Below are 24148 nucleotides of genomic sequence, written 5' to 3'. Positions count from 1 at the left end.
ATGGGTTTTGGGGATAGAAAAATTTAGAACTTCCAATGTAGTCATTTCTGTTGACAAGAAGTTCAATTAAGTTGCAGCGGGGGTTGTTTTCCTGATAAAATCCCTGATTTTAGTAGTCCATCTGATGTTTTAGCACTTTATAAACTGTTTATCAGCCTTTCTTAGGCTTACCAGTAGGGAGAACAAAACAAAACAAAATACACGACATTATCTCAGATGGCAGCAACATCAGTAGCTTTGAGAATATTATTTCTGTGGGTTGCATGTTCAGTCTTTATTGTAATTCTCCTTTGCCTACCATCCAATTTCTTTTAGACCCATATGGTGCCAATTTCTTGAAAGCTTATTGTAGTAATATTAAAAATCTCAATCTAAATAGCAAATTAGCCCCCGAATCATAAGGAAATAAGTCTGTGTGGGCTCACAGAATTTCCCCTTCAGGCCTTGAGATTCTACTTATCTAGTTCTTTGTTTTTTATGAGAAATAAATTACTTTTAATGTTGCATTTTATAAAGGGCTTAAAATATGTGTGTGTCCCCCAAAGTGTTTGACTTTTGTGGCATTTTTAGAAACAATCATGACTTGAAAAATCTCAATATTTGAGTGATGAGAGTAAAAATTGCTTTGGGCTGAAATTCTTTATTTTGTATCAGAGTCCACAGGAAAATTTTACAGCTAAGTAATAAACCTGGAAAATAAGGGTTTATCGTGGAAATGTTGACAGACTCTAGCAGGTGCTACTGTAATATCTTGAATCTGATTTAAAAGAAGTTTTCAAGAATGTTTTTCCAAGCCAGTCTTTTGGGGAATGCACGTTAAAAAAAAAAAAAAAAGTTTTCCACTACCTCGATGATTGATGAAAATGTGAGGAATTTGTGGCCAGATACCTTGGAGTACCTGTGAATAAGATCAAAAGCATGGAGAGATGACTGTCCTGTGAGAAGCCACCTATTAAAGTCTCACTGCATAGAGACTTTTCGATAAAATGATAGTCCATAGGTGCCATATGGATTATACTGGTATGTTCTCAGATAAAGGTAGTAGTGAAATAAACTGTCACCCCACTTACTTATGTTTTAATAAAAAAAAATAGGAAGATAATAACAAGAGTAGTTGTGACTAAGACTGTGATCCTAGAAGAAATCAAGTCTATGTATTTATATATAGAGTGCGTGCTCTCCCATATTCTCCACAAAATTATGGTACAAGTTACCTGGCTTGGATCAGTTTTATACTTTAAATTTTACAGATTATGACAGGAAATAAGAAATAGCTCCTTCAATTATCTAATTAAGATGCAGAACTAGTTAGGCAGGAGTACTATCAATTTGAGGTCACTGTCTTGCCCTGTCCTTAGATCATATAATGTAGTGGTCCTGAGAGAGGCAACATGTGGAAATGCTTAAATCTGTTTGTGCAAGTATCACGTGTTCATGCTTATTAGTTATGTGACTTTGGACAAGCTACGTAACCTCTCTGAGTCTCAGTGTTTTCATGTAAAATGGGAATAATATAAGCAATAACAACAGGAGTAATAATATCTAACGTTATTGAATGTTAGTATGTATCAGGCATTGTGCAAGATAGTTTACACATATTAACTCATTTAAACATATAATTGTGTCTATCCTATAGTTCTTTGTAAGAATTGTAGGCTGGATAAACAACAATGTCCTACTGTATAGCACAGGGAAACTATATTCAATATCCTGTGATAAACTATAATGGAAAAGAACATGAAAAATAATGTATATATATGTATAACTGAATCACTTTGCTGTACAGTAGAAATTAACACAACATTGTAAGTCAACGGTACTTCAATAAAATAAACTTTGAAAAAGAGGTATTCCATATAAAGTCCTTTGCCCAATTAGCTGATTTGGCTACAGGATTGATCCTGCTTCATGAACACTTAGGTTAAAGACATAGGGGTCATTACTTTCCAGTATTGTTACTGCCATGCACTGTCATCGCTGGTCTACATGAAACCAAACTATTATAAGACAACCTGTTCCACAAAAGCTCTGATCAGCACCAGTCAGGACTGATTGATTGTATACCAGGGACTGGGAAGAATTCATGAAATTGTCTCAACCCTACCGTGAAAGATCTTTACCTGTACGCTCTTGGTTTAGGCATTGCCAGACATTTTTCCAATCAATAGTAGAAATGAAGTCATTTCAGTTTGGTGTTCTGACTTGATGTGCCAAAGCTTTAAAGAAATAACCATCTAAAATTTTTAAAGCAAAATGTAAACAACTAGACTCAAAAATTTTTTTCAAGATATATATATTTCACAAACGGAGTACTAGCACCCAGATTAAGAACAGTATCTCGGGCTTTCCTGGTGGCGCAGTGGTTGAGAGTCCGCCTGCCAATGCAGGGGACACGGGTTCGTGCCCCAGTCTGGGAAGAGCCCACATGCCGCGGAGCGGCTGGGCCCGTGAACCATGGCCGCTGAGCCTGCGTGTCCGGAGCCTGTGCTCCGCAACGGGAGAGGCCACAACAGAGAGAGGCCTGCGTACCGCAAGCCACTCTAACCCATATTAGCTATATTTTTATGGAATTCTTTAACCTTGTATAGAAATTAACTTAAGGATATTCTTTTATTTAGCACTTATGCATTCTTGAGAAAGCTTTATAAATTCTATTTCATTCTAGCAGAATAACTGGTAATTCTTAATACATACTAGAAAGAATTTGAAAATACAGGGGAATCATTCATTTTGTCTTAAAAAATACAATATTTAAAATTTTAAAGCTCTAACTCAATCTGACATTTAATCTACAGGGGTCTTCATTAAAAAAATCCTTGGTTTAAATCTTATACTACAATTTCTAATAAAGCAGCCCCATTAGTAAACTATATTCATGCTAATGTGCTTGCTTGGGGCAATAATCATCAAAGTCCCTAGTTCTAGTCCTTGCCAGTGAAAGTGCACTAGGAGTGGGTGATGTAGTATCGTAATTATACAATCAGCCTTGTCAAGGCATAGGGCATTGGGAATAGCAGAACCCTGAAGCTGAAAATGAGGCTAGCTGATAGATGACTGTCATTAAGCTCTTTTTTTTTTCACATGAAGGATAAAATCTTTGACCCATAGCCACTCTATATGCTCACAGCCGCTCCCCTTCCTTTCCACAACTACACATATATTCTGTTCATCTCTCACCTTCGCCAATGAAAAATAATAAACATCTGCCAACAACCTCCTTTTAATCAATCAAATTTAGATAATGAAAAGTCAAATTTTGCACACTGTTTAGCCTAATATTTCTAATCATGACGATAAATGACTCTTCCCATCCTGTGCTCCTTTCCATATTTAATTGAATATTGTCGAATTTTGGCTACATAGAACTATTTTATATTTAAAACATAAATTCATCTTACTAATATATTTATATTCAAGATATAGAAAAAAGCACATATGTATGTATATGTGTATATTTATGTTTGTAGGCACATACACATACATATGTATCATACAAGCTGTGTACATTTTATTTTATCACATATGGTACTAAATATAATTATTCTAAATTTTTTTTTTTTTTTTTTTTTTTTTGGCGGTACACGGGCCTCTCCCTGTTGTGGCCTCTCCCGTTGCAGAGCACAGGCTCCGGATGCACAGGCTCAGCGGCCATGGCTCACGGGCCTAGCCGCTCCGCAGCATGTGGGATCTTCCCGGACCAGGGCATGAATCCGTGTCCCCTGCATCAGCAGGCGGACCCTCAACCACTGTGCCACCAGGGAAGCCCTAATTATTCTAAATTTTTTAACATTCTCAGAATGTAGAAGATTGGCATAAAGCCTTAACTGCTTTCTCTCATTCACCTTCAGCCTGTCTTCATTATTAACCTTATTTTCCTCCCTTCTGGCTCCATGCCCTTCTGGGTTTGATGGGGCTATCTCTCTTCTGCAGCCAGTGACCTGCTAAACCACTTTGCTATGGTAATTAGAAGGTGCAGAAGTAGGAGGGTAGATGTTCCCACTAAGTAATTGTAAGAGGATCTAATACTACATTTTGACTGCTGCATCCCTCCTAGGTCACATAGCTACACAGAACCAAGTTTGTCTTCTTCATAGTCACTGTTTTAGAATATTTTTGTGCGAATCTATAGAGGATATCTTTTGAAGTAAGACTCTTCTAAATTATTAATGCTAGAATCAAACAGTATATATATATATCAGAGTATTATATATCTACTGTAATGTGGGAAACAATAAATTTTTAAAAATATTTAAAAAAATAAGTCATTGTTACAAATATAGATCATGGCAAGATTTGAGTACAATTAAAAACAAAGAACTAGGAGGTTTTGTGTAGTTATAAAGTGATGATATGAGGTCATGAAATACTTCTATATCTTGATGTGGTGATAGTTATATAAATCAACACGTGATAAAATTGCATAGAACTATACACACACAGACACACACAAAAGTTTATGTAAAACTGGTGAAATCAGAATAAGCTCTGTGGATTGCACCAATGTCAAATTCCTGGTTGCAATATTTGTACTATAGTTACACAAAATGTTATCAGTGGGGAAATTGGCGAGGAACGAATGGAAACACTCTTACAATTTTTTGTAACTGCCTATGAATCTAAAATTGTTTCAAAATAAGAGTTAGAAAAAAAAAAACTATCTGGAAAAGAATTTGGGCAGGTGTAGAGGAAGCAAATCTGTGTCTTGCCTTCATTCCCAACATGGTTTTTCTGTTTCCAGTCAAATTGCTTGATCTCCTCATCCTTTGTTTCTCCTACGTGCAGCAAAATACAAGTCCTAACTCTCTGCATTACTATAAACATCTTGAAATCAGTAGGAAGAATGACATTGTATGCATACATCTGAAGGATCATGATTATATATCACAACTTCTTGACAGCAATATTATAACACCCATCTACCTACACAGTTTTAGAAACAAAAGCCGCAGGGGAGCCATAAACTAGACATGCAGGTCCTGCTACTTTGATTCTGCATTTAAGAAAATCACTGTGCTCCTAAAACCTGCTACAATACCAAACTTCATTCACATAATCATGACTAATAGATGTAATTGTGAACACTTTACACACATAAAGTACAATTTAATCCATCCAGATTGTAAAGCTTTCAGATTTGTGTCAAAATAAGAAGTACATTAAAAGTACTAGCTATACATTTACAGTAAAGAAATTAAGTTCTTTCCTTCCTGGATTTGTATGGTAGCTGAATGAAAACCTTTGCCATTATAGAATGGAGTAACTTCCTGGCTGAATTGGAGTTGCTCAGCATGTCAAACAAAGCCACAGGCAAAGCAAAGCAAAAGGGAAGCTTGCTATTTTATAGGTTAGACAAGAAACAACCTAAATGACTCCTCTAAGGGAGAGACCTTCATATTTCATGCAAACCCCAGGAAATAATTAAGGCTTCAGTGCAATTCTGGGACCTGTGCTCTAGAAACTGACTCAGTAAACTTCATTTTCAATCTGGTAAAATCGAGATGCTCTCTTATCCCTTACTACCTCTTTTATGTCATCCTCCTTTAAGGCAATGAGAATTTAGCACATAAATAAAAAGCAGGAGGTTGATTCAAGGAGGGGATAAACATGATTCAAATTCAGTCAGGTGCTTTATTACCAATTTGGGAGGTTGCAATGTTATTAGACACTCTGATATAAAGATGGAGAGGAAAAACTATTGGTAGCGAAGAGAGATAAAAAATAAAAAGTCCTTGGAAGGTAAACCGGAAACACAAAAGTACTTCAAAGTAAAAGTAAACCAGCTGCTTCTATTCCAGAAGGGGAAAAAGTTCATTAGACCCTTAAAAATTATCATGAGATAAGTAAAAGTAGATGATCTTTTAGACTAAATCTCTGTAATACTGTAGGAGTTATTTCACCTAAATTACAAATGAGAAGTCCACAAATCTTATGGAGTCAGGGTAAGGGGTACTGGCTGTCAGTTGGTCTAGGCTGGGGTGACTGGGTGATAAATTAATTCAGATTGTGGCTTTGTCACTATGACCTGTGGTCTTAAATGGATTCTGTTACCTGTTTAGTCTTCATTTTCCCCATCTTCAATACAGGCACATCTATGGTCTTAAAGCTGGTCTCTGTGAGGACCTAGGGATCCCTCAGGGTACCATGAAGCCCTTTCAACGCCTTCTATTGCTATAGGTATGGCTCAGTTTTATTTGTTTAGATTTTCAAGTAAAATTTCACTTGACAAAACAATTTCACGTTTTAAAATTTTTAAATCAGTGAAATAGATAATCTTCTGGAGCTCCTTGCTGTGCCAAAGTTTCAATAAATTCTGGTATTCATTGTTTTAAAGATTTACCATCTCCATAAAGGAACTTTGGGCTGGTCCCTTCTGTGTGATTTTTCTGTTATTTTTCTTTCTTTTTGTACACAGCAAATTACTTTAAGATATTGCTTTGATTTGTGTTTTGTGCTTGCTTCTTTAGAATAAATAGGAAAAGCAGTATGTTTCTAGTTTGGGCGCTTCATCTTGAAAGGGATTTTACACTGTAGTACCTAAAATTATAATTCCAAGGCAACAGCACCCAGGCGATAAGCCTCTCATAGGTTTTGTGGTTTGAGAAATTGACTTATTTCTATCTAGCCCTAGAGGTGAGGGTGGAACATAAAAGAGGCTGAACCCAACAACCTAGAGAAAAAAGATTAGGTTCTCTAAGACCAAAGAGGGAAGAGGGAATCACTGGTGGCAGTTCCAGAAAGGGACTGGGAATGGGGTGGGGTAGGGGGAATCTAGCCTCCTACTCTCACTCTGTCCCCACAGAAGTGCTAAGCCTCTCCCAGGATGGTGTGTACATGGATGCCCAGGTCCTGGAGGACTGAACACCATGAGACAAGGATTTATAGGAACATGTCCCAGCTAGCTTGATGGAGAGAAGAGTCATGTGAAGTACAGCCCAATCCTCCAGTCACCCCAGTCAGTCCAGTCTAGATCAGCTGACATCCAGCCAACCCCGCAACATGTGAATGAGCTCAGTCGAGATCCCAGAGCCACCCAGCACACCCAAACTCATGAGCAATAAATACTCATGTCATATGCCAAAATAAAAAAGAAAGATGAAAAATTATTTGGGAACTATAAGGATTGTGCATACCTGACAGAAAGATTGGAGAACTCTGCTTCTGTAGAGGCGAACAAGAGCACCTTCATGTATGAATTATGAAGGCTGGAAAAATGGAGACTCTGCTCCTGTTTACCAAGCATCTGATATTCCTCATCAGATTCTTTGATATCTCTAGAAAAATCCTTATAGGGATCTCCCAATACACGATTAAAATGGAATTTCTGGCCAACTCTGATAGGTGAGTACCAAGCTGGAATCATTTTAATTTAGAAAAAAATAAAAACTAATGTGATGCTCCTCCAATCTAGTATTTCAGACCAAATTTATTTCTGTTTAATATGAGGAAATGATGAAAAGACTTCCCTTGGACAGATTTGTGTTTTGTCCTGGAAAAAAAAATTTCAAGTGAACCCTCTATTATGCAAACATATAGAGATCCTCTTCTGAAATGGATGGCCTTGAGAGCACTGTTCTATGTGATTACAAAAAAAGGTCAATATTTCCTGAGCAATACTATGTGTTAGACAACATGTTAAGATATTGACACATTTTGTTTTATTTAGCTGTTACAATAACCCTATTTGGTAAATATTATTATCCTGATGTTTAGATAAGGAAGTTCACAGAGTTTACGGAACTTGTGCAAAATTTCACAGCTAATGACTGGTAGTGTTGGGATTCAAAGCCAGATCTAATTGCAAAATCCATTTGTTTTCATCATTATAATTATAGTAGGTTCTCAATGGAAGTTTGCTGTATTCATGAGTACAATAATAAATGAGTACATGAATAAAAACAAAAGAAAAAAGGAATATAATAAATGAGTGCAAATTAATAAAGAAATATATGTATCTGTGTTCTGTAGAAACTATTATCTAAATTTTCAGATTAATATCAGTTGTTTTTATTTATTTATTAATTCAAATTTGATAAACATAGCTTTGATTCCTTTTATGCAGGCCCAAGTATTTTCATTTGGCAAAAGGGAAAATGACTCTCAAAGCTCTTATTAACTATGATTCAAAATTCAAACCCAGGTTGTATTTCTCTGTGGTTCATACTTTTTCTGCTACACTACACTATCTTTCTGTAAAAGTCACGTTTAAATTAATTTTGATGATAATAAAGATTAAACAATATGTTGTAATTTTACTTGCTATTATAATAACATATACTAAGCACTGAAGTTTTGGTAGCAAATGTGTAAAGCTGATGCATGATCTCATTTAACCATCACAGGAGGTGGACAAATGGAGGCTGTTGCCCATTGTATAGATGAGAAAACAAATTTAGAGACAGTAAGGAATTTGCCTAAGTCATACAGATGATAAGTGATAGAGCTAAAACTGGAACACAGTGCTGCTTCCTCCTAAATTCTGCCCCAAAATACTGCTGTGTGATACCATACCTCATCACTCACTCCATGAGGTAATGTTTTTTGTTTACTTAGTTTTTGTGTCTCTCTTCCCCAGTGGAATATAAAAACTGTGATAGAGGAACTTGTTCTTTCTTAAAATCCCAGATCTTGGGATGGTACCTGCTACATCATAACTTAATATTTTTTAAAATGAATAAATAAATGATTTTTCCTGGTTAAGCAAAGACTGTAGATATTCTCCTTTGTGATTCAAAAGTCTAATTTAGAAATAGGTCTAATAATGGACAGAGACCCTGCAAAAATTCACTCATTTGGCTGCTTCTTTAGGGTAAAAAAAAATTGAACATTGTATCTTCATGAAATAATCAACGACTTGTCCGTGATTCTGAGTGCAGTTCTTCATCCATCTACTATTTAATAGCAGGATCTTGGGAAAGTCACTGAATGCATTTATTCTGAATAAAATTTTACCATTGAGTCATATTCATGCTACTGAATTTCTCTAAAGATCTAATGACAATTCATTAGAATATATAATGCTTTCAAAGATAAATAGTAGCAGTAAAAATGATAATAAGCTAACTTTCATCCTTGTCTCTTCCAAACAGTGGCTGTGACTAAAAAAAAAAAAAAAAACTCTCTATTTTAATTTAAATTGTGAAATGTCATTAATTGGAGTCTGTCTATGCCACTAACACTATGGCTTCTAATTCCAATATATCTCTTCTATTCCACTGTTATAAAATATAATAATTTTTCTGTATCACAACATACCCCCCAAACCCATTCAATTAGTATTCACAAAGTCATTATCATATTATTAAATGTATTTAATAAATGACAATTTTATATTTTCTAGAATGTTAGAAGTATTCTGTCTCTTCTGTAGAATATGTATTTATTATTTTTAAATTATATATATGTGCATAAGACTGAGGTCGTATTTAAATATAGAATTTGGTCTTGACCACAAACAAACCAGAAGTTTCAGCACCCAGTTCATGCATTTAACTGACATCAGACATTCAGATTTGAGTCCAATTTTATTCATGTAGAAGGAAATGGCTGAGTCAAATGGGAAATTACTATTTCCTGTCACTCTGTGTCGCTACTGCTAGAGAACAATGGAAAAGAGGAAAGAAAGAAAGTAAATGAAGGTTCTGCTCATGTTATACATTTAAACCTTAAGGAAGACTTCATATCTGTGTACAGAAGAAAAGTTTATTTAACACAGAAATCTGCTCTCCTTCCAATCATGGTGAACTATGTTTCTGAACTGAGAAAAAGAGAAATTCTTTTCTCCTCTTTGCCCCTCACACTAACTGCCACTCTGCCATCAAGAAAAAAGAAAATTAAGATCCACAGACACCTCCCAATAGCTACAAAAATTAGATTTCACAATAGAATTCCCATTAGCTCCAACTGGGAATATTATGTGGGCAAGAAAAGTAATCTGGAGGACAGACAACTTAAGAGTGTAAAATTTTTTTAAAAAGTTTAATTGAGAGAATCTATTAAACTGGGCTAAAATTCATGTTGACCTTTGAGCAATACAAGTTTTATTAGAAATCATAAATGTTGGAATCAATCTATTTGCAAAAATATAACTGAAAGAGTCTTTATATATAGGCAGGTCTAAATTATTTTGGTTAAACATATTAGGTCTTTTTTGCTCTTTGAAATATCAAATTATCTTTATTTCCATTTCTTTTCAGAGGAATTTTAAGGATGGATCAATTTATAACTTAGTCAGACAATGAATCATCTTGAAGTGTACAATGGACCACTGAAAAATGTTTTTAGAATCATCTCTTTAACTAGTTCCAATTGTAAACCACTAAAAAAGAAAGCCCTGGTAACATTACATCTGAATTAAACTGCAAATCATTAGAGCTCCAGAAGAAAATCTGACAGTAAAGAAAAATAGGCCAGCAAAGCTCCGAGGAAGGTTTCAAGATTTTGAAAAATAATGGTGGCAGATACTCAGTACTCAGGCTTTAAAAATTCAGTAACAACAACAACAAGGTCTCAAATAATCTCCTTAGAAAGAAGTCAGAAGATAAAATCTATGCAGTAAAAGGAAGTTAAACCCACTTTAACCTTTCAACCTTGAGATTGAGAAGTTAGAATTTTCTCTTTGCTCCTCCCCGGTAACAGACTATCTATTCAAAAATTACCCTGACCTCAGCTCTTTGCCAATTCACGGCTGGTTTCACATGCTCAACATTACAAACAATTCGATTTCCTAACATGAAAATTAGAGGTCACAATAATAGCACATGTAGAACAGCAGCTTAGGAACCTGTGTAGGAAAGCACGTGAAGATAGGAGACAAGTTCCTTCTTCCAAAAAGTAGAAATATGAAACATGGGATGACCTCCTCCTACCCTCAGTGTGGTGTAAGAACAAATGTTAAATCTTTCATACTTGAGATTTTAAAATTGAGTAGTTTTGAAATGACATCATGAGGGTGTTCTAACTATGAATGTATGTGTCTTTCCTTATTGTTTTCACCTCAGATATTATCCAAAATTATAACACGTGGTGGACACTCTTACTCTATGCTAAGCAGCATTTTCAGCACAAGTATTACCTTATTCTCATAACTTCTCTATGAAGTGAGTACTATTATTATGCTCATTTTCAGGGGGCACAGAGAGATTAAATAACTTGTCAAGGGCCACACAGCTGATAACTGAGGCAGCTGGGATTTGGACCCATTCAGTCTGGTTCTAGAATCTGTATGCTTAACACAAACTAGCACCAAACTATACATTTTAAATTCTTAATTTATAGTGTCACTTGTGAACAGTATCAATACTGCATGGTAGCTCACAGAATAGTTTTTAGCTTGCTTTATCATAATATTTTATATGTAAAACATCAATTAAAAAATTCTCCCATAATTAAATGAATATCTAGCACTTGATCCTGAAAATGTGACATAGACCTTCACGATAAAGCAATAAAAAATTTCCATGAAGACAATAAAAAGTATTATTCATGATGGAATCTTCTCTTTTGTGGGCATGATGATGAGACACAATTACAGATAAAATGTCACACTCCTCCACTCCTCAAATTCAGGAGGAGTGCAAGTGACTATAAGCTGCAATGGTGCATATATTTGGAGAGGAAAGGGTGAAGAATGGTTTAAAGACCTGGCTCAGGAGGCATCAGAGTTACTGATACAGAATCCAGGCATTTCAACCTACTGCTGTGTCCTTTAGGACTTAAGTTCCTCCATTTTCCTGATCTATAAACTGGGAGAATAATGGGTCATACCTGCTAGAGTTTCAGTAAAGATTACATAATACAAAATATATAAAGCACCAAGCAGATGCCTGTTGTGTAAGACACGCTTTACCTACATGGACTCACCATGAAATTCCTTCACTAAACTCACATACACTTTTCAGAATCTGCCAAGTTGTCTTTTCAAAACTGCTTGCCCAACTTGTTAGCAACAACTCTGAAAGAAGGAATTCTCACAACTATCTTCTATCCTGGATTCATAAAGCCCCAGGAAGGCATATGGTATTATACAAACATTAAATAATAAATAATACGTTCTGCTCTGCTTACCAAATTAAATCAAGTTCTAAATGCAGCACATGCAGAGTGAAAATGGCTGCTGATAAGAAGAAATTTTGGTGTTGAAATTTGTGTTTCTGTTACATAAAATGTTGTAGAAAGATGTACCAATGGAAGAATGTAAGGAAAACTTGGAATATGGATGAAATTAAAAAAAAATACTTTCTTCTTTATATATAAAAACATAGATTAGTGGTTATAATATTTATTTACTCGCTGTGTGAATTTAATCATGTAACAGATTCTCTGTGACTGACTTTATCTGTGAAATGGACACACTAATGATACTTACTTTATAGGTTTGTGATGAGAAAAATTAACTAATGAATAAAATATACAGAGTAGTGGCTTACACAGAGTAAGTGCTTGATGTTAGCCATAAATATTATTTCTTCTACTTACGTTACACTTTCCACAGGTATTTTATAACGCAAGTATAAGCTGGTTATTTTATAGCATCATATCTCCCCTTCTACCGGTTTTGTCAATAAATAAAAGGGATGCAGCCAAAATGAAAGTGGGTATTGGAGTAATTGTGATGGTGATATCTCACTTTCATAAATTCTCTCAGTGAGAACTGGAAGTAAAGAAAAAGAAGCCTCCAACTTACTGAAATAATTATTTGCAAAATACTTGTGTTGACTCAGACCAAATTACTCATATTCTACAGACATTTCTGAAACAATTCTCTACTTTGAGGCTTTTGACCTATAGCTAATAAAAGAAGATTGTTTTTAAATACTCCATGATCTAGGAGCTGAGCCAGGGATTTTACATGAGCTATTTTATTTAATCTTCGCAAATCACTATGAGGCAGTTTATTAGTTTTCTATTGCTATAACTCCTTACCACAAATGCAGTGGCTTAAAACAATACAAATTAATTTTCTTGCAGGTCCGGACATCAGAAGTCAAAAATCAGTTTCTAAACTGGACTAAAATCAAGGTGTTGGCAGGCCTGCTTTCCTTCTGGAGATTCTAGGGGAGAACTTGTTTCCCTGCCTTTTCTAGCTTCTAGAGGTCGACTGTATTCTTCAGCTTGTGTCCCCCTTTCTCCATCTTCAAGGCCTATCACTCCAACTCTGCTTCCGTTTTTATATCTTCTCTCTCTTACTTTGATTCTTCTGCTTCCCACTTATGTGGATCCTCGGATTACACTGGCCCACTTGGATGATCCAGGATAATATCATCTCCCCACCTCAAGATCTTTAATTTAATCACATCCTCACGATGCCTTTTAACATGTAAATTAACATGTTCACAGAAGATGGGGATAGGACATAACATTTTGAAGGCAGGGGATTATTTTTCAGCCTACTGCAGGTAGATAGTATTATACTCATTTTGTGAATGAAGAAAAATGTAATAATTATTAACTCCATTAATACACTGAGAAACAAAAATTCAAAGAGGTTGAATAATTTACTCAAATTCACAAAACCAAAACGTGGGCACTGGCATACTAATGTAGGTCCTTTTGACCCTACAGCTGTTTCCACTACACAATTCTGCCCCCAAAGTAGGAAAACAAGATAAAGGAAGGACTCCCTCCTTAAGGGTAAATTTTTTTTTTCATTTTCTTTATGAGTTAAATATATTTATTAAATATATATTGAATAGCTACCTACATGTAAGACCCAATTTTAAGTGCTGGGAAAAAATATGAATCAGACCAAATCAGTAACTACTAGGTAATCTCATATCTTCCCATATATTTGAATACTTATAACTCTTAAATCTATATCTACAATCCTGACCAAATTCAACCACCTAATTGATAGCTCCATTTTTATGTTCAATAAACCCTGTCCATTTGCCATGTCTGGAACTGAACTAGCCTTCTCCACCTCAGGCAACAGCACCACCATATTTCCCTCCCTCAGCATCCTCTAATCGATAATCAAATACCTAAACTGTCTCAAAAATGTTTCATAATTTCATTAACTTCTTATTTTCATTACCCCCAGACTTCTAACTGGTATCCTCATTTCCATTCTTGCATTGCCTCAATCTAATTTCCATACATAAATTGGCATGCTCTCTTTAGAAAATAAATTAGATTATATCATGTCCAGGGCAAAATACTTCAATATCCACTGCATTTATAATAAAATCCAAATTTTCCATGCTACACAGTGTTACCAAATACCTTGCTCTGTTTAGGACATTTGTGTGCCTGTTGTCCCGGCATAACTAGTAATAGAGCCTCCTTTCACTCTTAAACTTGTTCATTTGGATGACAAAGTACATGGTCACCATATATATAGGGCTCTGTGTTATCTTTCCTCTGCCTAAATTTCTTCCCATAGCCAAAATCTCTCTCGGGACTCAGTGGGGTCTGTCCTTAAGTCTCCCCTGTAATTATTTTTCTTCAAAATCTAAACCAAAGTGTTTAATCCTGTATCTAGTTGTTTTATTTGTTGAATGTTTATTCTTACCATTAGACACCGCAGTCTACATAGTACCTGGCACATGGTAGGTGTCCACACATATTTATTAAAAGATTAATGACTAAACAAATATGCCATATAGTCAGAGAGTTATATAAACACGCAGTATAACATTTAAATAATACAATACAAACTAACACAGAAGAGAAGGAAGTTACTTCTCTTTAGAGAGAGAAGAGTTTGACTTCACAAGGGGAGGAAGCCCAATCAGTGTTGATGGATCAAAAACATCATGCTACGTGAATCAAGAAGCTATGAGAAAAGATTTCTAAGCAGAAGGAATGTCATTTACAAAGGCAAAAAGATTTTAAAACAGTGTGATTATTCAGGGAACTCAAAGTAGCTTCTATTATTAGAGTGTACAGTCTTGCATAAATGATATATTAATGCCATGAATCCCTAAGGACAAACCCTAAATTATGGAGAAGACTGCAGGAAATATAGAGAAGAACTAAGAAATTCAAAACTTAGTTTTGTTTTCATTTATAGTGCTAGGATGATTTGAGAATGTCTATCGCACATTTACATTTAGCTCACCTTATAAATTATAGAAGTTCTTAGATAATTAAATCACTTTTTGAAGAGTGATATTTCAAACTTCATTACTGTAAAGGATCCTCTCCGTTGTGAGTCTGTCATGTGATATTCACAAAATTGTAATACACGGTCCATAAGGAGACTATATCTAGATTTACGGTACAGAAAACTCAACTGGGCTTTTCCCTCAAATAATTTTTTGGGTTTGCATTTTAAGAATTTTCTCCAATTTCTTCTTTGGGTGATGTATTTTTATTCACTCTCAGATTGTAAAAAGAAATAGGCTAAAACTACTGGATTGACATTTTGGCATTTATATGATACAAATGCTAAAATGATCAGATCTGTAGAATTTATAGAACATCAGGTCATATTTTGGTGTAAATAAGAGTGGGAATAGTGAATTAAAACTCATCCCAGACCTATTTATCTTGGTATAGAAAATTGTAATGGCTTCTTTGAACTTAAAATATGCACTCCAAAGTTGCACACTGGTGGACTACAGGATGTGAAAGCTTTGCTTGGCTCCCAGGGTGTTTCAAAAGTTTGAGCCAAGGTTTAAATTTAGAGAAAAATCCAGAATTCTGGCCCTTCCTGAAAGTTTTGAAGATCCGTTAACTCTGGTGGAAAAAAAAACATAGTCCCCAAGAAGCAAGTACATGTTTTCTACTTCACATAGAACCATCTCCTTCCATCACCCCAGGTACTGAAATCCACATCACTCTCTTAACATACGTTATATGACTGAGACCTTGTGCCAGACAAAAAAACAAAAACAAAACCAGGAACCACAACAAAAAGACAACTATTAAAGACCAATCGAGAGTTATCAAAATGTCTAGAAAAATGTTTAGAATTTGATCATTTGTAATTCTGAGAATTGAACGTACATGCTATGCTAACAAAATCATCTAAAAATGGAACAACTCAAACCTTCAATCTTTTCCTTCTTGAATTTTGTTAACTAAACTATTCCTAAACAACAACAAAAACAACAAAGCCAAACAAATCCAGTATAACAATTTTTCCTCCTGACCAATAAGTTATTTGTTTTGGTATCTGGTCAATATAACACAAACATCACAGTACAATAATCCCAAAATATATAAATAGATTATGAGATTGATCTGTGGTTTGAATGAAAATACCTCCCTATATCTTTCAATATAGCAAATATAATTTATTTTATTTAAATAGACTGAATACCCAAACTGTTCTAGATTAGGAAATATAAAGGCAGAAGTGATGGGCACTTACCTTAGCTATCTGGACACACCAATTAAGCAATAGCTGGGATCCAATGTTATCCTTGTGTTCATGGACATAATCCAACAGGCAGCCATGGGGCATAAGCTGTGTAACCAGCTGAATGGTTGGGCTTAGACACACACCCAATAACCGGACTAAGTGTGGATGGTCCATACTTGCCATGATCAGAGCTTCCTAAGAGAAAAAAATATAACACCATTGTTTAAACTCAAAGTTCTTTACCATTATAGTTATTTGCCCTGTACTAATAGTGTTGATAATAATTTTGAAAATGTACTCTCACTCAGTGGAATCAATTAAAAGTGAAAAGACATTATTGTAGCTATTATATTTCTAAAGTGGTTTAATTCAAGTGAAATTAAATGAAAAATAGACTATACAAAATGGGAAATATTATAGAATAACTGCATATAAAATTAATAGCAGTATTTTCTCTTTTGTGATATGAATAATAATAGATTTTATTTACTGCCAAGTAAGTTGAAATTGAATCCTAATTTATACTGTAGATTTTTAACCTTTGATCTTTGGTTCTAGAGTCCAATAATCTGTACAAATGCACTTACTTGTATAAGGTGGCTCAGTTACAAATAAGGCGATTCAAAGTTAACTCATTCATTATTGGCGTGGATTCAGACAGCATACACAGGTGTAATTTATAAATTATAAATATCATTATAAACAATTACAAACAATATGCCTATTGTGAATTTATGCAGAAAAATAAACATTTTAATAAGACATTTTGCTCCATAACTTTGCTTTCACTCAAATTTATTTCATTTTCAAAATTATAAGTGATGTTTATTCATAGAACCATAAAATTTGAGAGCTAGAGGCGAGATTGTACAAATTTGTATACTCCAATTTTCTCGTTTCATGAAGTGAGAAAACAGTTCTAAATTCTTTTTCATAATCATAAAGGCAGCTTTGCTTAATGGAGATAGAGTGTGGACATATTATGGTTATTTAGCACATCCTAAAGTTAGCCTTCAATCAACAGTTATTTTAAGTAACTTCAGTCCAATTTGAAATTGATATGACCTTATACACACACAGAGTGGGTGACACATCCATGGCAATTTATTATCATACAGTTACCTATATGCAGGTATGAGATTGTTCATTGTACTATTCTTGAATATTTTTTGTAGCTTTGAAAAGTTTCAAACAAATATTTGAAGACAGAAAGCTATATTGAGCTTCTCTTTAAGACAGCATGGCAGATTGATATACACATTTACCTCCATTTCCTCTCAATTCTACCATTTTAACAACAGAGTAATTAATAAAAAGCCAGAAACCAATAATCACAAGAAGAAATGAGGATGGAATGCTAAAAGTAGCAAGTGGCTTACTAGTAGTAACTGACTTAGCAAACGTAAGAAATCTGAAGCCTAACTTAGTAGGGGGAAAACTGAAAAGAAATCCAATTTACCCCACTTGTTTACACACCAAAGGCTCAGTAGTGTTACACCACGAACCACTATACATAAATGGAGCAGGAGGGACTGACTTCATCAGGATTTTTTCAAAGTCCATTTAGGATGCACTTAGACTACAGATCTCCTTCTCCCCTTCATCCTTAGGAGAGGCTAAACCAAAGGGATTGTGGACTGAATATCAGGCAATGGAAAGAGAAATACTCTGGTGAATAGTAGGATCATGTAAATTTATATATGGTGAAAGATGGGGCCACGCTCCAGTTTCTTCTCCCAAATGGAGCTGTGACTTCAAACTTCTGGAAGTTTTGTTTAAACCTCAAATTCTACATCCAGCAAAATTTGAACCAAGTGAGTAAATATACAGACATATCTGTTCTTAAAAATGATTATTGGGGTTTCCCTGGTGGCGCAGTGGTTGAGAGTCTGCCTGCCGATGCAGGGGACACGGGTTCGTGCCCCGGTCCAGGAAGATCCCACATGCCGTGGAGCGGCTGGGCCCGTGAGCCGTGACCGCTGAGCCTGCGCATCCAGAGCCTGTGCTCCGCAACGGGAGAGGCCACAACAGTGAGAGGCCTGCGTACCGCAAAAAAAAAATAAAAATAAATTAAAAAAAAATGATTATCTCACATTTCCTTTCTCTGTTAGATGTGCTCATTTAATAAAAGGTGGAAGGCAGTTAAAAAAGTACATTAAATTGAGGAAACAAGGAAATGACAGAAGGGATACTCCAGAATAAAAGCTATACAGAAGCCTGAGATAGTAGCCAGTCCAGACTGCAGTAGGACATATTGCTCTGGAAAAGATGATGCAAGAAGATGGAATTGATAGAAAACCTAATGAGTTTAAAATGCATTAAGAGTATACATATTTTCCTAGCTGAATCTGACCATCAAATTAGTGATAGATACACAGAAAACTAAGCAAAAGTAAAACAAAGAAATGAATTTGAGGTAAAACACAAGATACACACAAGAAAAGAAAGTCATCATAATTACTATAAAGCAGTGGTCCCTAACATTTTTAGCACCAGGGATCGTTTTCATGGAAGACAATTTTTCCATGGACCAGGGGTGGGCAGGGGGATGGCTCACAATGATTGAAGTGCATTACATTTATTGTGCGCTTTATTATTATTACATTGTAATATATAATGAAATAATTATACAACTCACCATAATGCAGAATCAGTGGGAGCCCTGAGCGTGTTTTCACTTGCCACTCACTGATAGGGTTTTGATATGAGTCTGCAGGCCATTGATTAACTATAGTCTCTGTGCAGTCAAACCTCTCTGCTAATGATAATCTGTATTTGCAGCCGCTCCCCAGTGCTAGCATCACTGCCTCAGCCCCACCTCAGATCATCAGGCATTAGATTCTCATAAGGAGCGTGCAACCCAGATCACTCACATGTGCAGTTCACAGTAGGGTTTACACTCCTGTGAGAATCTAATGCAGCCACTGACCTGTCAGGAGGCGGAGCTCAGGCAGTTATGCGAGCGATGGGGAGCAGCTGTAAATACAGATGAAGCTTCACTCGCTCACCCGCCGCTCACCTCGTGCTGTGTGGCCTGGTTCCTAACAGGCCACGGACCACTACAGGTCTGTGGCCTGGGGGTTGGGGAAATCTGCTATAAAGCACAGCTGCAGCTGGGAGTCGTTATATAAGCATAACAACATAAACATGAAACAATATAAGCAAATATCATATGACTATATTGGAAAATGAAGAAAAGGAAGATTTATTTCTGCAAGGTGGTGATGGGAAGGAAGTGAAGTACATTCCTGTTGTTCACAATGAAAAGTTAGTATATGATGCATAAAACTGAAAAATCAAGAGTTGACAGTATAAGCATATTATTTAGATAGAGAGTTAAGTAAAAGAGGAAATTGCTGAAAATTGAAAGTGATTACTTGGGCAGTGTAAAATGGGGGCAGGGAAGGAAAAGAGGGTCACTAGTCACTGCTGTCTTTCACCATTATTAGCCTTGTAGGACATTATTCACTTTTAACCTCCACTACTATTTGAGTAGTGTTGAGTTCAGCTGAGTCTAAAGATTATTCATAATTATGGGGTAAGTCTGACAGAGTATATAGATTTTACTGGATACAGCCAGGGTCTTACGTGAAATATAACATTTTATTTCTTGAAGAAGGAAGGGTGGGGCAGTATGAATATGTGTCCAGAGAAGGGATAGATATAAGGCTAAACAGAAGAAATAAGTTGGTAAGGGGGTTTCAGCCTAACTCAAGGCACATTATTTTTGAGGCTTTTGTGGGCAGAAGCTGAAACTGTTGTTTTTCAGGTGTTATCCTCAGGTGGTACCAATCAAATGGTCCCGAGGTAGGACTTCTCAGTGGCTCAGAGAAAAGAGAAGCTCCACATGGAGACCAGAGCTGGTGAGAAAAAACACTGTAGATACTACAGGGTGACTGCAGCTGGGAGACTGTTGTGTAAGACCATAGGAGACGCGCAGCCCTTCCCAAACTATTTGGAAAGGCTTCCACTGAAGTTGGGAGTTTCTGCACAACTAGCAAAGCCAGAAATTTGAGTTATTGCTACTAATATGGCTCTATTTGGATCCAGGAGGTGGAAACATTTTGGTTTTGCTTCCTGTATATTTCAGTCAACATTTGAAATAAAGCAAACTAATGTAATTATAAGGAGAGTACAAATAGAAATGTTAGCCAAGTTGCATTATCTATTATTTAATGTAGTATTTTTATTAACTAATTAAATAGTAATTAACATTAATATTAAAAGCATAAACCAGAGGATTCCTTCACTGAATTATGACATGCACACACATAGACACCAACAAATAAGCAAAACATAATTAAATTAAATATCTAACTCAATCAAGTATCAAATTAGATATTTAATTAGATATTAAATATTAGATATCTGATTAAATTAAATGTATGCTAATTGCATTCTATTTCTCTTCTGGTGGCTCTAGTTTTTCATGTCCATCAAATCGACCTAGGTTTATCACTATAAGGGTAGCTTTCCAAACCCCACTCCCAGATAATCAGGTCTAGAAGTAAATCAGAATCTACATTTGTAGCAAGATCCCTAGGAGAAATTACTGTAGGAAACATAGAACTTTGAGAACCCCTGGAACATCTCCATCAAATGTATGTCTCTATCATCCATTGCAAAGGAAGTAACATGCAACAGTTGTTTGATCATCATTGTAACTCTAGGAAGCAAAGGAGGCAGCCATTCTCAGCTGTAACATAAAGAAACCAAGGCTGAGCAGAATTACCGCCCCAGGTCATATGATGTGTAGGCAGCAGGATCAGTGTTAAGACTCGGGTTTTCTGATTCTTAGTACAGTGCTATTTCTTAGGACAGTAAACATACTGTAATTTTAAAATTTCCATTCTATCAGCACTTCGAACTGTAGATGCTTATCTTATTAACAAGAAGACAGCACCAAACACCTGACTTTAGCCATACCTGAGTGAATTGGGTCAAATTATATTGATACTTTAGCTCCTGAGGAGCAACTCAAGCAACAGATTTGCACCTACAGGTAAACTGCCATCACTTACAATATGCTTTCAGAAAAGGCCGAAGAAAATATATTTCTCTGATTTCCTGTGAGTATTATTTGGTACAGGCCATTTCCTATGATATAGAACACGGTGAAATTTAAGGTAAAAGAAAGATTTTAAGGTTATTTCAGGCCTTCTTTTTCAGGACGAAATACATAAACAAATTTTTTTCTTTTACAACTCAAGGAGTAATGATATTTCCATTCTAAATATGCATGTGAAAAGTTTACATCAGAAGAGTGTAAAAAAGTCCCATGAAAGTTCTCTTTTAAAAAATCTATTTGTAAGTCCTGGCAAAAAAGCTGGGGTTGTATTAAGGAAAATTGCTCATCACACTACAAAGAGTATTTGAAACCAAATTGCAGAGTATTTGCATAACAGTTCTCGTTTTTTGAGAAAGAAAAGATGAACACGACGATACTAATTGTAGGTTTTATTTTTTCATAAAGGAAATAGCAGATGGCTTTTTTGGGGGATAGGGGAAGAAATAAAGAGAAGAGAATGTGGATTCATTTAGAGTGATGAGTAGGATGGAAAGGGAAAAAAACTCAATATTTTAATAATGGAGTGTTAGGTTTCAATAAATTACTCTATGTTAAAATTAATAACGTCCTTTGTTACCTATCTCTGTGTGGGGCCTATGGAAGCAATTTTGGAATCTTTGCTGCTGTCACTAGAAAATGTCACCAAAGGCCACTGGAATACATACAAGTTGACAGGTATATTATCTAGTTTTCCAGAAATGAAATTATTTTCTGTCTTTGTTTTCCCTTTTGCTTTACAAAATTTTTCTTGTAGGTGAATTAAATAGTTTTCTCATTGGACAGAGAGGAAGGCTGTAACAGGTGCTACACTGAAAACTCTAAAGCAGAAACATTTTTCTTTACAATGAGTTCTGGTTTCAATAAGGACATTTTTTTTTAACTATCAAGGGATGACCAGGGCATAGATAAAAAGCTCTGAAGCATGTGTGCCATTATTCTCTAGCCTATGCTATTTGTACCTCTATTTCATTCTGAAGGAAAGACATTTCTGTACAATAATAAAAGTGAGCAATACCATTTGTCACACTAAGGCATCATTTTGCCCAGCCTTCAGATGTTAAACCTTGCCACTTAAGCTTGTTTTCTCACTCATGCTGTTAGAATTTCACAAAAAGAAAACAAAAAACAAAAAACATATGGTCATTGAAAACTTATGGGCTATTCTGTTTTTGAAAAATGTTAACTTCAGCCCAACTTTCACTGTTTCATTATGTCTATGGACCATTAATTCAATACCCTCCAGCTGAAAATGGGGAAAATCTCATTGCCTCAGGGATAAGGAAGATAAAAAAAGGGGGATAGAGAAAAAGAAAGGATAAACGATTAACACAGGCATATAAAATTGTGCTTAATGAAACTGTCAGCAGACTTGTGAATGCTTAAAACAAATGCCTCTCCTAAAGATAGTGGGGGTGATGATGATGAAGAGAACAAAGAAGATATTAGTGATGGCAGTGATGAAAAATGAGATAAAATTATTGGTCCATAATAATGTTTTACAAATGTGTTTTGCTGCAGATGGTACCCAGATAATAAAATAAATGAAAGCTGCATCTGTTCCCTCATGTCTAGAATAAATAATAATTCACTAGTGCAAGTAGGTGAACAGTAATTAGACTGAATTAATATGCCATCAGTTTAAGTGTGTCTACATTGCTCAGTGGCACTCCTTTCCAATCCCTGGTATCATTTTTGTGAACTTGAACAATCAAATTAGGATCTTTCTAACTTTTGGAGTCAGCAGTTTTCCATCTCTGTTCTCCATCATTCACCCATTTGCTGGCTGAATTTTAGATCTACATATTACTTAACAATGCTACACAATTAAGACCTTTGTGAATAATTTTATACAAGGTAGAATTTTACTTTCTGACTGTGTTTTCTATCTTCCCTCTACCCCTAGTTATACTGAATTTCTCTCTATCCTTATTATATTTTCCTATCCTATGGTATACATGTATTCACTTAAAATATTTATTGAGGACATGCTATGTGCCTAGCACTGTGATTGAAGCTTCTCTATCCTCATGAAGCTTTCATTCTCCTGGGAGAGGCAACACAATATACAGGAAAACCAAATAAATATAAAACAGATGTATAAATAAGTATAAATTGCATTAAGGGTTATGAAGAAAATAGAGTATTGCAATAGATAATAAAACGGTGGTGGCAGAGCTATTTTAGATAAGGGTAGTCAAAAAATGTGCCCTGATATCAGAATTATGAGAAGTCAGATAGACAAATATGAAGAAAGAGACTGAGAGCTTGGCAAATTCTGGAAGCTCTGAGAATACCCATGTCTGGAATTTAGAAAGGGCTGCAATGGCATGAGATAAGATTGGAAATGTAAGTAGGGGTCAGACCATGAAAGGCCTTTAAGTTATGGAAAGAAGACTGGATTTATTTTTAATAATTTAACTTTTTAATGCCTGTTTCTGTTCTGCTTCACTTATCTCTCTCTTAGCCTAAACGCCAATGTTAACTATTATAATAAAGCATTTACCACATCCTATAATTTTTCCCCCCGATATTCCCATTTTGACACCCCTTGGCCAAAGACAACTCCCACCATTTGAATTCTCAAACTTTCCAGTGTTGTTAGAGAAAAGCATAGATGCATGGAGGTTTGTCAAATCTCCTGACTTGATCCTCCAAAAATAGCCCTTGGTTTTAGTTTTTAATTTCTTATTGACTCTTTATTACATTTATTATGACCTGTATCTCTGAGCAGGAAAAATAAAAACAAAAACAAAACAAAACAACACTTTCTACCT

General features: G+C 35.4%; 1 protein-coding gene across 1 annotated transcript in view; it reads right to left on the bottom strand.

The window, feature by feature from the left end:
- The window catches only part of ERBB4 (erb-b2 receptor tyrosine kinase 4), a 675494-nt gene that overhangs the window by 149258 nt on the left and 502088 nt on the right, over positions 1-24148 (bottom strand). Inside the window, exon 19 of the mRNA XM_033859813.2 lies at positions 16316-16501. Coding sequence (XP_033715704.2) covers positions 16316-16501 — 186 coding nt within the window. The remainder of the gene's footprint in view (positions 1-16315; positions 16502-24148) is intronic.

The sequence above is a fragment of the Tursiops truncatus genome, chromosome 7 (assembly GCF_011762595.2).
Source record: "Tursiops truncatus isolate mTurTru1 chromosome 7, mTurTru1.mat.Y, whole genome shotgun sequence".
NCBI lineage: Eukaryota > Metazoa > Chordata > Mammalia > Artiodactyla > Delphinidae > Tursiops > Tursiops truncatus.
This window is presented reverse-complemented; position numbering and strand designations above follow the sequence as displayed.